Source organism: Hemicordylus capensis, chromosome 14 (genome assembly GCF_027244095.1).
Source record: "Hemicordylus capensis ecotype Gifberg chromosome 14, rHemCap1.1.pri, whole genome shotgun sequence".
Taxonomy (NCBI): domain Eukaryota; kingdom Metazoa; phylum Chordata; class Lepidosauria; order Squamata; family Cordylidae; genus Hemicordylus; species Hemicordylus capensis.
Window position 1 is genome coordinate 19160554 of NC_069670.1, and position 15834 is coordinate 19176387.

The following is a 15834-nucleotide window of genomic DNA, read 5'->3' on the forward strand; positions in this document are numbered from 1 at the left end:
TCTTCCCAGGGCCAAAGAAACCACCTTCCACAATCTCCCCAGAAGACAGAGGGCCTTGCTAAGCAGGGCAGACTTTGGCTTGGATCCAGATCAATAAACCCAGATTAACTACTCCACTTCACTGAGAATCCCAGAGATGTGTTTCCGTTGTTGCTCTCTTATCAGGATGAAAGGAGCCGTTTAGATAAGGGGGAAAAGATTAAGAACAAGAAAATGTGTGGATTTCTGTCAGGAGCACATTGCACAGCCCAGGAGCAGCTCTGAGTCACAACCAGACGAACTGGTGGTACCTGAAGACGGAACTCCTCAGATGACCTTAATGTGCGGTGGGGATCATGCAGAAGAAGGCACTTTCTAAGATAACTTGGACCTAAGCCCTTTGGGGCTTTAAAGGTAATAACCAGCACTTTGTAATTTGCCCAGAAACATATTGGCAGCCAGTGTAACTGTTTCAAGACAGGCATAATATGGTCTCTCCGGTTTGCCCCAGAGACCAAACTGGCTGCTGCATTTCAACTAACTGAAGTTTCCAAACTACGTACAAAGGCAGCCCCACATAGAGTGCGTTGGAATAGTCAAGCTGGGAGGCTGCCAACTGATGCACCACTGTTCTGAGATCGTTCTCTTCAAGGAATGGACGCCACTGTTGAATCAGCCGGAGTTGTTATCACGAAAAGAGGTGCACGGGAAGTCAATTTGTAATTGTGTTTATTGTTATTGTCAAAAGTTAATAAAAATTTGAAGGGGAAAAAAAAGAATCATCCGGAGCTGATAGAAAGTGCTTCTGGCCATGGCCTCCACCTGAGACACCAGGGTGAGGCCTGGATCCAAGAGCACTCTCAAGCTGCGTATCTGTTCCTTCTGGGGGAGTGTAACCCCATCCAGCACAGGAAAAACTCCTCCCTTAAATTCCGATCCCCCACAATGAGCACCTCCATCTTGCTTGGATTAAGATTCAATTTGTTATCACTCATCCAGCCCATTACTCCCTATACAAAAAATGATATATAGGGGAGTGGTACTATGCATAAACAATACAAAATCAAATACCACTAAATGAACAAGATGTAAACTATTTATGTAAACATGAAATGTATCAACTTTCTACAATGTAAATAATGTATAACCAATACAATACAATAAGTATATATTTAACAAGATTTTGTGATAAATCTTTCTTTCGCTGCTGCTTCATCAGAAATCCATTATTTCCAACTGTGAATGTCTAAACAGTTTCACAAAGTCAGCATCTTCACCCTGGTTGCTGTAAAGTTTCTGTATTACTTCCTCCAATCCCCATTGCTAAAATTCTTCCAGGGGAGTGTAAGTTGCTCCACAAAAACTTTTCAAATGCTGATGCAACAAAGAATAAACCATACATTAAGGAAAATGCTTTTACATAAATATAATAATACAAACTTTCTATGTGTATGATAACAGAAACCACATTTACCCAGGTGAATATGCCAAAACAAGACGAACTGTGCTGGGGGAACTGTGGCTGGGGATTCTTGGAGTTGTAGTCCACAAGATCTGGGAATCCCTGTTAGAGGGAACACTCGCAAAGACCACAGGTTCGAAGGAAGTTCCCCAGCATGACCCATTTACAATACAATTTATTAATATATTCCAATACAATACATTTTTAAAAATTAAACTTTAAAACTTTTTATTCATCCATTCATTCATTGTTCTATTTTTATTCCGCTTTTCATTAAAATTTCAGTTTACAGTATAATTAATACATGATTAAAATACAAAAGTACAGATAATATAAATATTTTAAAAATCTCTAAAAATATAACCCATTAAAATACATAAAACACAAAGAAGCAGGAGTCCAAGGCTTCTAGTGTGCTTCCTTTCTGAGGCAGGATTTGAACTCAGGCCTTTTTGGCGCAATATGCCTATCTACTAAAGTCCACTTGCTCCCTGTTTCAGGGTGGAACCTGGGCCTACTTGCATGTTCTGGAGGAGCTAAGCCATGGAAATCGTTGCTTAAATGATGCCTCACTCCCAGGAACCCGTGTTGTTGTCCTGCTCCGAAAGATCAGGAGGCATTGGGAGAGGTAGCGTCAGACTCTTCTTCATTGCAGTTTGTCAGGCATGTCGGTTTCACAGTCTGGAAGTGAAAAGTGGGGGAAATATATACATTGCTGTAAATACCCTGAGCTATAAAGTTAAGAACACTTCACTAAGATTATGTGCTAAGAAAAGCCTAACTTGTGTGTCCTGCATAAATCACACAAATCTACATGTGTGTTTATTTGGACATTTATTCTGCCTTTGCTATCCTTTCAGGATGAACAAGGAGCCACAGAAATCCTGGAACTCAGGGTTGAATCCTGACCTGGGAAGCACGTTTATGTCTTTTAAAATGCAGCCCCACTTTCCTACTAAAAATGTTCCAGGTGACTTCCAGGAATAAACAGTAAAACAAGTTACAGAAGAAGGGTTCAAATAAGGCTCAAAGGTCAATGCTCCTTTTTCTCAAACACAAATGACTAAGTATCCAAGTAAGTATCAAATATATTCTTATTTGACTTTTTATGAAGAAGGTCTTGAAGTACGCATAAATGGAGGGTCAGATATTTTGGCAACAGAACTGCAAATGTCTCTCTCACAATCACACCCAGAATTTTAAAATGCAGCCCTGAACGATAAAACCAATGACAGAACAAGAATTCAAATAAGGCCTAATGCTCACAATGCTCCTTTCCCTCTAAAACAAATTACTAAGTATCAGAGTGTTGGCAAATCCATTTCTTTTGTGGTTTCTCTTGTGAATAATTCTTATCGGACTTTTTATGAAGAAGGCCCATAAATGGAGAGTCAGACATTTTGGCAATGGAACTGCAAATGTCTCTCACCTGCATACCCCTTTCCTTCTTTTAAACTTTGGCTCCAATCCAATCAGCTAGAAGAAACTTTATTCTTCCTTCAGCGTCCCTGCTTTGGTTTCCTCTGAAGTGCAGTTGTCATGATCCCGAAAGAGCTCAGAGAAGAGGGTTCTCCTCCTAGCCCTACTCCAACCTGCTGCGCATGTATCTCAACTCTGCCCACCCTGCTACAGAACAGTCCTGTTCTGCTGAGACTCAAAGATGCACACATATTTTTGAAATAACAGGTGTCATGTTGTGCAGCTGTATGTGCTCACTAGTCTGGTGCTCTGTGCTCGACCCATGTGGGTGATTGTTAATAGAAATTGCAATCCCTCATTGCATCACTCTGGAAAATCATCCTACCTGGTCCTCCTCATTGCCTCCTTGGGGGTGCCTTCCTTCTCCGGTCCTTACGCCTTGCAGCTCAGAATCAGCAATAACTGCAGACAACACAAGAAACATTATCCTTTTCTGGTCTATGCTCTGCAAGAAGTGGACAGCAACTGAAGAAACATTAGTCAACTTCACTCACCAAAATCTGCCGCCCAGGATCAACAAAAGGAAGGAAGATGCATATTATGCAGCACCAGTTAGAAGGGACTAAAGTGTAAGTTAACTCCTGCTCACTTGGCCAAGAGGCACCTTTTAACGTGGCGATTATTGAGCAGGGGGAGAGTAACTGGCCCTCTCCACCCCCAGCACAGCATCCCTCCAGTGGCTGTTGCTGGTGCCTAACTTATGTTTCCTTTTAGATTGTGAGCCCTTTGGGGACAGGGAGCCATCTTGTTTGTTTATTATTTCTCTGTGTTAACTGCTCTGAGTAATTTTTGGAAGGGCGGTATAGAAATTGATGAATGAATGAATGAATAAGGTGAAACATTTCCTACCTGGCACTTCCCTTCTCATCCATTGCCACCAGATCAGCAAAGCTGCAGATAGCAGAACTGTAAATCCCATGGCAATTGGCCACCGCCACCTCTTCTGTCCAGCTCCTCCCGATAGAATATTCGCTTGAAAGATACAGTAACAGCAAATCATAGGAACATAGGAAACTGCCGTATACTGAGTCAGACCATTGGTCTATCTGGCTCAGTATTGTCTTCACAGACTGGCAGCGGCTTCTCCAAGGCTACAGGCAGGAGTCTCTCTCCGCCCTGTCTTGGAGATGCTGCCAGGGAGGGAACTTGGAGCCTCAGATGCTCTTCCCAGAGCGGCCCTATCCCCTAAGGGGAATACCTTGCAGTGCTGACACATCAAGTCTCCCATTCAGATGCAACCAGGGCAGACCCTGCTTAGCTATGGGGACAAGTCGTGCTTGCTACCACAAGACTAGCTCTCCTCTCCAATCACTTTGGCCCCTCCTCACAGCAACCAAGAAATTACAAAAATGAGCAAATGGCTTTAATTCTCACACACAGTTCAGCTTTCTGTAGCATTCACTTGCAGAGATTTTTCTTTTCTTTTTTAAACAAGTGCAAAAGATGCATAACTTGGCCTCACCTATATGAGACCTCTGGTTGAAGAGACAGGTGGGAACAGAGCATGTTTTGCTCATGGGACCCGGATTCACTATGAGCTCTTCCAATGACTAAAGAAACCCCTTGCAGAAACCCCACGGAGGACATTGCAGAGACTCTGGCTTGGATAGCAAATTATTAACTGAGACGCCTTTAGATAAGTTTCTATTGTTGGCCTTCTAATCCTATAAAAAGAGCTACTGGGATCATACACACAACCAAAAACTGGGTAGGACAAGTGTCTTACCTACCCAGGTCTGGGAGCTGTGTGTGCTCCCAGTTTCTGATTGTGTGGGGATCAAGGTAGGAGAAAGAGCTGGGAGGACAAGGCTGTTCTACCCAGCACTGGACCACAGTAGGAGGAAAAGCTCTCCTCCCCAGCTTTCCTCCCTACTGCTTGCTTACTTGGAAGCTAGGTAGGATCCCTGCTGCTCATCTCTACAAGGAGAAGCATCCCGACTGGCTCCTGTGAACAAGGCTGTTGAAATGAGCGGCTCATGTGACATGCTGGAAGCTGGGACAATCCCGCCACTGCCCCACTGGGTAGCCCCAGGTTTCCCCCAGGCAGACGGGTGTGAGCGGGTTCCTGGTCATGTGGCTCATGGACTGCCTGCAGCTCCAGCTATACCATAGAGGCTGGGGGAAGGAGTGTCCCGGCTTCTAGAATGCCTTCAGTGCACCATGTCAGCTTGTGGTGCATTGTGGGCTTTCTGGAGGCTGGGCGTCCTCCCACCGGCCTCCTTGTTGCTGAGCACTCATCTGGGAGCAGGAAGAAGAGCGGGAGTGGCATTCGTGTGGGGGAAGGCAGGAACAATCCTACTCCCCCCACCCTTAAGAAGAGGAGGTCGTGTGTGTGGCCTCATCAAGTATTCACCTGCCAGGCCTACAAGGAAAACAGAGTTGGTGAATTGCTCACCTCCACTTGGGCAGATGGTGAGCAAGTTGACGGAGGCGTTCTTCCCGTCAACAGGATTGCTGACTAGGCATGTGAAGGTGGAGTCCGAGGAGTTGGGTTGCCACCACAAGTGGAGATCCCTGCCGTGGTTGGAGATCTGGTACCAGGACAAACCTCTTTCCAGATCTCCAGGAAGGTCTCCTCTTTTCCAGGAGACATTTAATTCCCCCTTTCCAGGCACCTGACACTGCAGGGTCACATTGCATCCATCCGGCATCTTGGAAATTAGATGGCCGGATATCTCTGGTGGCGGAACCAATTCTGTTAAAAGTGAATGAAAGACTCATGACGTTTGTGCCCCTTTGGCTGGCAAGAACGGCAAAGTTGCAATCTCGTGCCTTGCTCAGTTCCACAACAAATGACAAGGACGGTGCAAAAATCGCTTACCATGGACAAGAAGATGGAATGCTGCTTCTTGAATCTCTCCTGACTTAAGCGTCACATGACACCTGTATCTTCCACTGTCCTCCACCTGCAGGTTCTTGATCTCCAGCTCGGACCCATCGGCCATTTCCAGTCGTGGCCCAAATCGGTCCTTGGGATTTGGTCGCTTCAGTGCTCCAGCTTTGTACTCCGCAATCACCAAAGTGCCATTAAAGTCCCATTCAATATGTAACACATCTTTTGCTGAGGATCTATCGGCAGAAAGCTGGACTGATCCCCCCGGGATCCCATTCACCTGATGCAGAGGAGGATTCTGGCCTGGAGGATGGAGAGGAGAGAAAAGGGAAAGCAAGGAGTGTCAAAGCGAGGAGGGAGGGGCAGAAAAGCAGCTGGCCCGCCTCAGCAGAGGTAGCTGACTGGATGATTTCTGGCTGCTATCAAAAAAAGGCACAAAAAGATGACCAGCAGCTCCTGCCCCATGAGCAGTGAGGACTGTCTGCAGCCATACTATAGCGCTTGCCATCCCCAAGATTGACCCAAGTGGGGGGCCCAGGCTGGGGTGTTTTGGGGGCTGGGAGTGAACTCTGTCCATGCCAGGGCTCAGGCACAGCCCTGCAGCAGTCTAAGGCAGGCCTGGAGGGGACCGTCCCATTTCGGAAGCAGGCACCCCCGTGTGTGGCGGGGGGCGGGGAGGATGACTGACTCTCTGCCCCCTCTGCTGGGGGTGGGGCGGCAATCTCACAACCTGCTTTTGAGAAAACTCAAGACTCAGAACTGACTCTTGCCAGCTGTGGGGCTGGGCTGCCAATGCAAAAGGGGCCCGGTGTTCATTGTGAACTAAGCAGTCTCAGACGTTGTGCCTTCAGAGGAAGCAACGACACCCAAGGCTGGAGGGAGGAAAAAAAGGCAGAAAGACCAACCCCTCCCCCCCCCTTTTTTTTTAAGTGCAGCAGACATCAGGCTGCTCCTCGGAGCAGCCGGAAGAGCCGGTGCAAAACAGCGATGCCGAGCCGGCCGCGGGGGGGGGGGGGGGGGGCGGGCCTTCGCAGCCCAAAGGCCAGCCCAGCACCATCAACTCGCCCCAAGCCTTTGCTTGCCACCCTCCTCCTTCCCCTAAGACGACGAGAGGGAGCCGGAGGCCATTTCGGACTCTTCCCGGCTCTTGGCGGTGAAGCAGCAGCAGCAGCCGCCCGCCAGAAAAGCAGCTTCGCTTTTTGCGAGGCCGATGAGTGTCCTCCACACACAGCCTACATCCAGGGCTGTCCTTGGAGAGCCCTGGCGCCCGAGGCCAATCAGCCAGTGCAGGGGCCCCCTTCCAGTGACTTCTTACGGGAGTTAACAGAGCGGGTCGCCCTGCCTGCCTCCATCCCTCCAGACTGCTCAGCGCAGCCCCCTCTGAGCGGCGCTCCTTGATTTCGCGCCCCCCCCGCCGCTTGCAAAAGCTCCAAGGCAAGCAGCAGCTCAAGCGGCGGGGCGCGACGCGCCTACCTGCCCCTGGCGAGCGAATGCAGGCGTGCGGACTCACCTGCGCGGCAAGGGGCGATGGCGGCCCCCAGCCCCGCCAGCAGAACGAGGAGGCTCCTCCAGCTCGTGCCGCCCCTCATCGCTCCTCCAGCCAGGGCGGCTGGCGAACTCAGGAGAGGCGTTTGCCGGACAGTTCTGGGGCTGGGGGGCCACCCCACGGCGAAAGGCCACTGTGCGAGTAGTCGTGCAGTCCCCATCGGTGCCTGGACTGCACAAAGTGCTGGAGAAAGCGAGAAAGAGCCACCCCTTGCTTGTGAAAGTGCTGCTCCCGGAGCAAGAGTTCCTGGGAGGAGCTGGAAGACGCCGGCGCTGCTGCTTAGACAGCGATGCCAGCCGGGGGGGGGGGCCTTCCCGGCCCAAAGGCCAGCCTCCCCCACCGACTAGCTCCATCCAAGGCTCTGCTTGCCGCCCGTCGTCTTCCCCGAAGCCCCAGATCTCGGACTGTTCCTCCCAGCTCGAGGCGGTTTCGCAGATCGCCCGCACACAGCCTTGGCCAAGCGATCCCTCCCGACTGTCCAACCCAGCCCCGCCGGGCGTTGCTTTGCTTGATCTTGCCCCGCTCCCTTTCCAGCCCTCCGCTTGCAAGAGCTCCCTCCGAGGCAAGCACCAGACCACAGGAGGAGGACCCCAAGCAGTGCGGCGGCGCCCTGGAGAGAGATGGGACCGGGCCGCCGCCGCCTCCTCCCCTCTCCCCAGCTCGGCAGAAGACTCACACTTGTTCCTTCTGGGTCTTTCGCGCAGGCAGCAGCCGTGACTTACCGCAGGCAGCGGCGAGGGTCATGCATGTCGCCAACCCCGCCAAGAGCATCCTCCGGAGAGGGCGGCTCCTGCTGCGGCTCGCCCCGTCCATCAGCCCAGCCATCTCTCGCCCGACCCTGGGACAGCCAGCCAGGGCACCGCGCCGGCCGAGTCTCCCCCACGCCTCTCTCCGGAGCAGATCCGCACTCTGCGAAGCCGGGCCGGGTGTGTGGAAACCGAAAAGCGCTTCCCTTCCGCCGCGCACCGCCAGCCAGAGCGAGGAGGGCGGGGAACCTGCAAGGCGCCGGGACGCAACTGGGCGAGGCGCCAGGCTGGACACACGTTTGGTGCGCTGGAAACAGCGTGTCGCGACTCGCGAGGCTGGGCCCGGAACGAGTGCGGGCAGGCAGGCTGCCAATGTCGCTCGGAGGTGAGGCTGAGAGAGAAGTGACTGGCCCAGAGTCACCCAGCAAGGATCATGGCTGAAGGAGGATTTGAACTCGGGTCTCCCCAGTCCCAGCCCAGCACTCGAATCACCATTTCATTTCATAGCATTACATCTCCTATCCGGTTACGATGGCCACCCTCCAGGAATTGGCACCCTCTAGAAAGCAGGCCTGGCTATTGGGATGGCTTGATGTTGTTGTGCATTCCATTGAAAAATATTGGGCGGGGGGGGGGACTCCCCAGGCGGCCGTGGAGATGCAGTCAGAGGGGGCAACCCTCGCTTGAAGTCCTCTCTCCGCTCCCTCTGTGCCTTTCCCTTCCACACGACCGTCCGTCCACTCTTTCTTCACGCGCCCCAAACTGCCTGCTTCCCACGGATGCAGGCAGTTTGAGGCGAGAGAAGAGCCGCCTGCTCTTTCTCAGAGGCAAGCAGACCACAGGACCCCAAGCAGTGGGGCTGCACCATGGAGACAGATTGGTCTGTGCCCCCTCCTCCTCCCTCCCTCCCTCCCTCCCTCCCCAGCTCGAAAGACTGTTTCCCTCTTGGTATTTAATGCAGGCAACTTTGGCTTCCTGGAGAGCTTCCTGTGGTCGCTCGCTAAGAGTCGACACCGACTTGACGGCACTGAATCCATCAATCAGTTTGGGCTTACCACAGAAAGTGGTGACTAATCGCAACAGTTGGCTGCCAGATTTCCAGCAGATTGGACTGTTTGGATTTTGCGACCTATAGAATGTTTGGGGCTGGTCACTGTTGAATGCACTTTTTTACACCTCTCTCCGTAAGTGTAATGGTCTTCTTAATTCCTTTGGCAAAGAAGATTTCTAGTCCTTTGTGTGGCCACATGGGCTAGGAGCAGGTGTCTATTCTGTGCTCCGATTGCCAGGGCCAAGCTTTGAGGTGTGTGTGTGTGCACAGTCTGCACAGAACAGATTAATTTCATTCCTGCATTGCCAAAACCACGATGTGGCTTGTGGCGGAGCACCACAAGTGCCAGCGTGTGCCTAGATGTGTTTCAAATGCCATCCTACGCCTATTTGTTATTATTATTATTAATTTGATTTCTAGAGGCCTAGAGGTGAGTTTAACCACAGTCGAGGCCCGGGGTGGCTTCACCCATTTAAACTACTGGCTCAAATTATTTTGCCATCAGGGCCTCCCCCCACCCCCATTGAAAGAGGAGTTCCATTCTAATTGGAGTAAGAGCCTTCATGACAATTTGGGCAGACCACTAAGCTGCCTCTACGTACCAAGCACCTTTCTTCCCAAATAGTAGCCAAAACGCAGCCTTAAGCTTTAGGAAAGGAAGGAAGCTTCCCTCCCTGCAATGCATGCCCCACAGCCATGTGTCCACATACACAGAGCATGTGCAGAGTGCCTCTCGCCCAAAAGCAAACATCCCTTGCCTTGAGCTCTCTCCCGTTGCCCAAGAAATGAAGGCCACCACACAGAAATCAGAACCACCAGCCTTGAGTTGCTGCAAAGAGACGCATGCTGGGTTTTCTATAGACAATCACTGCAAGAGAACGAAAGACCCTGGACTCGAGGAGTTGGGCAGGTGCTTTTCAGGGAGCCATCTCAGAAAGTGTCGATGTGTAGGGGGAAAAGCCACGGTAACTGCCTCCCAAAGGTTTACCAAAACACGGGAGACAGGCCACCAAAGAAATGCATCCTTCCCTCCAGCTTATAAGGGGGGGGGCAAAAAAGCAAGGAGGGGGAAACAGAATCTGGCTGCTGTCAAAAAAAAGCACCAATGATCCCTAGCAACTCTGGCCGATGACTCATACAAGGTGGGGATGACATGGCCTGCAGCCAGAGCAGGATGTTCTCCCTCCCCAAGAGAGACAAAGGTGGCCTCCCTTGGGGCATGCTGGGAGAGAACTCTGTCCATGCCCGGGCTCAGGGGGCACAGCCCTGCAGGAGTCTAAAGCAGGCCTTTAGCAGGAGACAGTCCCATTTAGGAAGCAGACACGCCCTTGTGGGGGGGGTGCTCTTTGCCCCCCCAGCAATGTCCTCTGCTCTGTGCAGGGAGGGATCTCATCACCTGCTTTTGAAAAAACTCAAAACTCAGGCTGGCCAGTTCTGGGGCTGGGGCGCCACCCCGAGGCCAAAGGCGATGAGCGACACAGTCTCCCCAGCTGGGTCTGAAGAGGGGCTGCACCCACCGCTGGAGACAGCGAGCAAGAGCAAGACCTGGTCTCCAAAGTGCAGCAGACATCAGGCTGCAAAAGCAACAGTTCCTCGGCGGAGCTGGAAGACGCCGGCGCCAAACAGCTCTGCCGAGGGGGCCCCTTCCCAGCCCCAACGCCCCCCTCTCCCGCCAACTGGCTTCAGGCCTTTGCTTGCCACCCTCCTCCTCCTCCCTTTCCCTCTCCTCCCCCCCCCAATCGGAGAGAGCGCGCCTGAGGCCATTTCGGACTCCAAAGCCGGTCTCCTGCGATCCATCGGATGCCAGACGGCGCAGCGCACACAGCCCCCTGAGTGGCGGCCCTGCATTTCGCTCCCTCGCTGCCCCCTTCCAGCCCTCCGCTGGCAAAAGCTCCGAGGCAAGCAGCAGATCAGGCGGGGGAGCCCAAGCTGTGGGGCTACCTGCGCCCCCTGGAGACCCTCCCCACGCCTGCCTGCCTGCCTCTGGCTAGTGAACGTAGCAGGCGGCGCGGACTCGCCTCCGCGGAAAGTGGCGCTCGCAGCTCCCCCCAGAAGGACCATCGGGAGGAGGCTCCTGCAGCTGGCGGCGTCCCTCCCCTTCAGAGCCATCCCTTCATCGCTCAGCTGCCCTCCTTCAGACTCCGAGGACTCTTCGGGAATCCAGAGCCGGGATCAACGGCGCCCCGGGCGCAACTCCTGTCCAGGCTCCCGGCGGCCGCAAGGCGCAAAGTTTGCAAGCAGGCGAGCGACTCACCTGACCCATCCACGGACGCCTCCACATGGGGAGGCCCCGAGGCCCCCCCTCCACCCCGGATCCCACCCTGGCCTGAGCACAGAGCGGAGTTCCCCCTTCCCCATCCGAGAAGGGGGGTGCTCCCTCCGAGCCAGAGGTCTCCTGCAGGGCGCGAGCCCCCCCCCCCCCGCCTCCCCACACCCCGCTTCTCCCCGCAGATCATCCCGCCCTCCTCCTGAGAGAAAGGACAGCTTCTGTCTCGCCTGGCACGTCCTCCTCAGTCCGCCGCCGGCTAGAGGGCTGCAGCTGCTGTGTTCTGATCACCTCTTTCCTCACTTCTCCCTCCGAATGAATGACGCCCTTTTAATGCAGCTGCGCCGAAGCCGAAGATGGGCGGGACGAGCTACCCGCAGGGTCGGTTCTAGGGGATCTGGCGCCCAGATGCCACACTCTGTTGAGCGCCCTTAGTTATTGTAGAAAAATAAAAATTCGAAATACAATTAGTGTGTATTCTAAATTTAATACACAAAGATTTTATGTAATTATGTACATAGCATTGTATACAATATAATTATGTATTATTATTATTATTATTATTATTATTATTATTATTATTATTATTTTGCATTTATATCCCGCTCTTCCTCCAAGGAGCCCAGAGTGGTGTACTACATACTTGAGTTTCTCTTTCACAACAACCCTGTGAAGTAGGTTAGGCTGAGAGATAAGCGACTGGCCCAGAGTCACCCAGCAAGTCTCCTGGCTGAATGGGGATTTGAACTCGGGTCTCCCCGGTCCTAGTGGGTTTCAGGCAGATTGGGAGGAAGATACTGCATGGGACGGAAGTCTTAGGAAGAAGGCTGAAGATGGAGTCAGAGCTGAAGGAGGAAGGGCAGGCAAAGAGCTAAGGTGCCTGTTCCCTTTCAGGAAGTCAGTTTACCAGGGAAGAGAGTCATTGCTGGCTAGAAACTGATGACCTGGGGAATGGCTACCCACTTTTAATAGTTAATTTGTTTAATTGTTTATCATGTTGTGAACCGCCCTGAGCCATTTTGGAAGCCATTTTATTTATTAGAAGTCTAATAAATAAAATAAAATAAAATGAAGAGAGACCAGATTGAGGACTGCAAGTATTCAAGCAAGCCATCAGGGAACAGCAGCCAAGCCTGTTTGAAAAATTCAAGCCAGAAGAATCCATCCCAGCTGTCAGAAGGCAGGCCTGGCTCAGAACCATCCAAGGCCTGTGGCATTTAAAGGGATAGCACACCTTTGTCATCAGCTTCGGTGATTGCCACTTGAAAGGACAATTAGGGGGAACTGATGGAAATGTCAGTTACAGATTCAAACTGATACAACAGGAGGAGAGCTGGTCTTGTGCTGGCAAGCATGACCTGTCCCCTAAGCGAGCTCCACCCTAGTTGCATATGAATGGGACACTTGATGTGTGAGCACTGCAAGAGATTCCCCTCAGGGGATGAAGCTGCTCTGGGAAAAGCAGAAGGTTTCAAGTTCCCTCCCTGGCTTCTCCAAAGATAGGACAAGATTTTTATTTTATTTTATTTTTAATAGGACAAGATTTTTTTTTTATTGAACCAACAAACTACCAAAGCATACAGTACGTTGCCAAAGCACAATTATATACAAAGTGGTTGTTTGTACACGATATATCTGCAAAGATTTACACACAATGATTTGGAAACCCACAAGGTTATGAAGTATATGCAGGTAGTACTGTAACTGGGGGGGGGGATTTCAAGGCACATCAGGTAATGGGGGGGGGTTATGTCCGACGTCCATTTCCACAATTTGTCCCATTGCTGTTTAGAAGAGATACTCTTGTCTTTTTGCACATAACCATACAAACTTTTCCAGAAGAGATTTACTGTCTCATCTGCGTGAACTTCTTGGTCGCGTCTTCCCTCCCTATTCCTATGCAGGTGCATTGCATAAATGACATACAGGTTTACTAACCTGATTACGAGAAGGGGAACGTTCCAGTTCCCTACTATGAGAGCACCCGTTCTGTCCTTTTTCCTTGAAGGTTTCTTTCTGGGACCTCGAAAGGAGGTTCTATCGCTCAAACCCGATGTTAGTTCTTCCCAAGTCTGTTTTTCCAAATCAGGCCACTCTAACAGCTGGCTTACTCCCTGCCACACTCTTTTGGCTACCACACACTCTTTTAAGAAATGTCAGTGGGTTTCCCTGAATGTTTTCCCTAGCTCACTAGCTTTCTGTTTGCAGGTGATTTTAGGGCACTCTTGCTGGTCTTCTGGGAGCCATGGCTTAGCCGCATTAAGTGGTACTACTTGATGGTATAAGCGCCACCTTGTTTCCCATAAATGGAAAGGGACTTTTTTCTCCTTAAAGAGAGCAATAGGATGATCAGGTTGCAACAAGTACTGTGATGTGCAGTGTTTGTAGCGTTTACGTTCTAAATCGGGTTTTAAGAAACCCACTTCTAGAATCTCTCCATAAATTGTTTTCCTCAGCTGCTTAACTGAGGAGGATCCTTTAAATAGATCCGGTTCAACCTTCCATTTTTTAAGTGTGAATAACAAATCTCTCAAGTAGTCCGGGTGTTCTCTTTTTAATACTTGTGTGATATAACCATTGAAATATCCTTTCCCCCACCATGCTATGCCCCATGCTGACTTGCACCAATGCAGAGCGAAAAGCGAGACCCAGGTTTTTTGCAAGAGGTTGGACATATTATGGACATTCACGAAAATCCAGTTTCCAAAATTGTAGGACATGAATTCAGTTACAAAATAGGGTTGCAGGGCAGGTAGGGCTAGGCCTCCCCACTCAACCTCCAAAGATAGGGCTGAGAGAGATTCCTGCCTGCAACCTTGGAGAAGCTGCTGCCGGTCTGTGAAGACAATACTGAGCTAGACAGACCAATGGTCTGACTCAGTATATGGCAGCTTCCTATCTTCCTACACGCAAATAATGCGCCATGCACAGTGTGGCACACAAAAACATTATATCTCACTTCCAGCCCCTCACCTCTGGCTCTGACTTTACAAGAAGTAAGGTCTCCAGGATAGCTGAGAAGAGATAAGTATCTGCCTCTCAAGCTATATTATTTATGGCATATAGAAGAACAGGTTCATTTCTCATGGGGTTATGAAATCTCATGGCTCCTCTGTCCCTTACAGATTATTATTACATTTATATCCCACTCTTCCTCCAAGGAGCCAAGAGCGGTGTACTACATACTTAAGTTTCTCTTTCACAACAACCCTGTGAAGTAGGTTAGGCTGAGAGAGAAGTGACTGGCCCAGAGTCACCCAGCTAGTTTCATGGCTGAATGGGGATTTGAACTCGGGTCTCCCCGGTCCTAGTCCAGCACTCTAACCACTGGACCACACTGGCTGAGGAGACCTCTCTCCTGTCTCTCCATTGTTGCCTCTTTTCCAGACTAAAAAGCCCCAGATGCTGTAGCCTTGCCTCCTAAGGAAGGAGCTCCAGGCCCCTGATCATCTGGGTTGCCCTCTTCTGCACCTTCTCCAGTTCTACAATGTCCCCTGGAAGACACGGTGACCAGAACTGGACAGAGAACTGCAAAGGGAGCCTCACCATCTACTTGTAGAAAGAATAACAATAATAGCAGTTTTCTTTTCAGTCCCCTTCCTAATGGCCCTAATGGTGAAAATGGGTGTATAAATATTTGTTGTCGTAGTCTCCCTGGAGGTGGATTCCGGCCAAGGAGTGACCCTTCTAGTGGGAATGGAGGACTAGAAACACATTTGGAAGAAGACCCCCCTGTCATTCCCGAAATGTTGGAGGGTGTGTTTTTCCGGAAGCATCAGGGCCGGTGATCACTCTGGATGGTAGAGGGAGATCCACCTGTATACGGAGTCCTCTTTGGATGAGCCGCTGCTCTAGGAAGGAGCCTGTTGTATTTGGTACTCCGAAAGGGAGGTGTCCTTGGGGACTCTGGAGTTCACAGCAGCAAAGAAGGGAGTTCTGGGCACTTTCCAGATTTCATGCTGTTCAGCAGTAAAATGCTTCCACCTGGCAGGATTGTTTTGGAAACGTAAATAGCTTGTGCAACCCTCCTACAATGGGAACATACAGCTTTTCTCTTCTTTTTTTTGAATGCTCATGCAATGTTGTAGGACTAAAATGCAAGGATGAAATCCAAAAGAAGGCATCAGAAATGTCAATGTCACATTGCTTGGCAGAGCAGGGACTGCCAGGTGGAAACACAGGCAGCAGACTGAATGGACATGTAGTGACACTGTTGTAGTGCGTCCTCTGGAAAGTGCCCTGGAGGTGGGAAGGGTCTCCCAGAAGGGATTTGGGACAGTGTCCCTCTAGCCAGAGTGGGGCCTCTTGGGGGAAGGGAGAGACCCCCGGAAGAACTGCAGGTGCCCCAAAGTTCCAAGGAGGGCCCTCGACTCCAGAGGACCAGTGGCCATTGAGTTGGCCGTTAGCTGGTGATGCAGCCCCCTTTGTGACATCACCCGTCGCTACGGGGTCCTGGGGCAGGAATCCTGGCT

The 15834-nt window shown here is 51.0% G+C and overlaps 1 protein-coding gene across 1 annotated transcript; it reads right to left on the reverse strand.

Moving 5' to 3' along the window:
• Positions 1 to 1055: 1055 nt before the first annotated feature.
• On the reverse strand, positions 1056 to 7897 carry LOC128337432 (SLAM family member 6-like). Its single transcript, XM_053278434.1, has 6 exons — positions 7264 to 7897; positions 5742 to 6056; positions 5316 to 5615; positions 3770 to 3892; positions 3246 to 3322; positions 1056 to 2122 (listed from the first exon to the last, which is right to left on the reverse strand). The coding sequence occupies exons 1-6, from the start codon at positions 7457 to 7459 to the stop codon at positions 2051 to 2053; spliced, it is 1083 nt and encodes a 360-aa protein (XP_053134409.1). The 5' UTR covers positions 7460 to 7897; the 3' UTR covers positions 1056 to 2050.
• Between the last annotated feature and the right edge of the window lie 7937 nt (positions 7898 to 15834).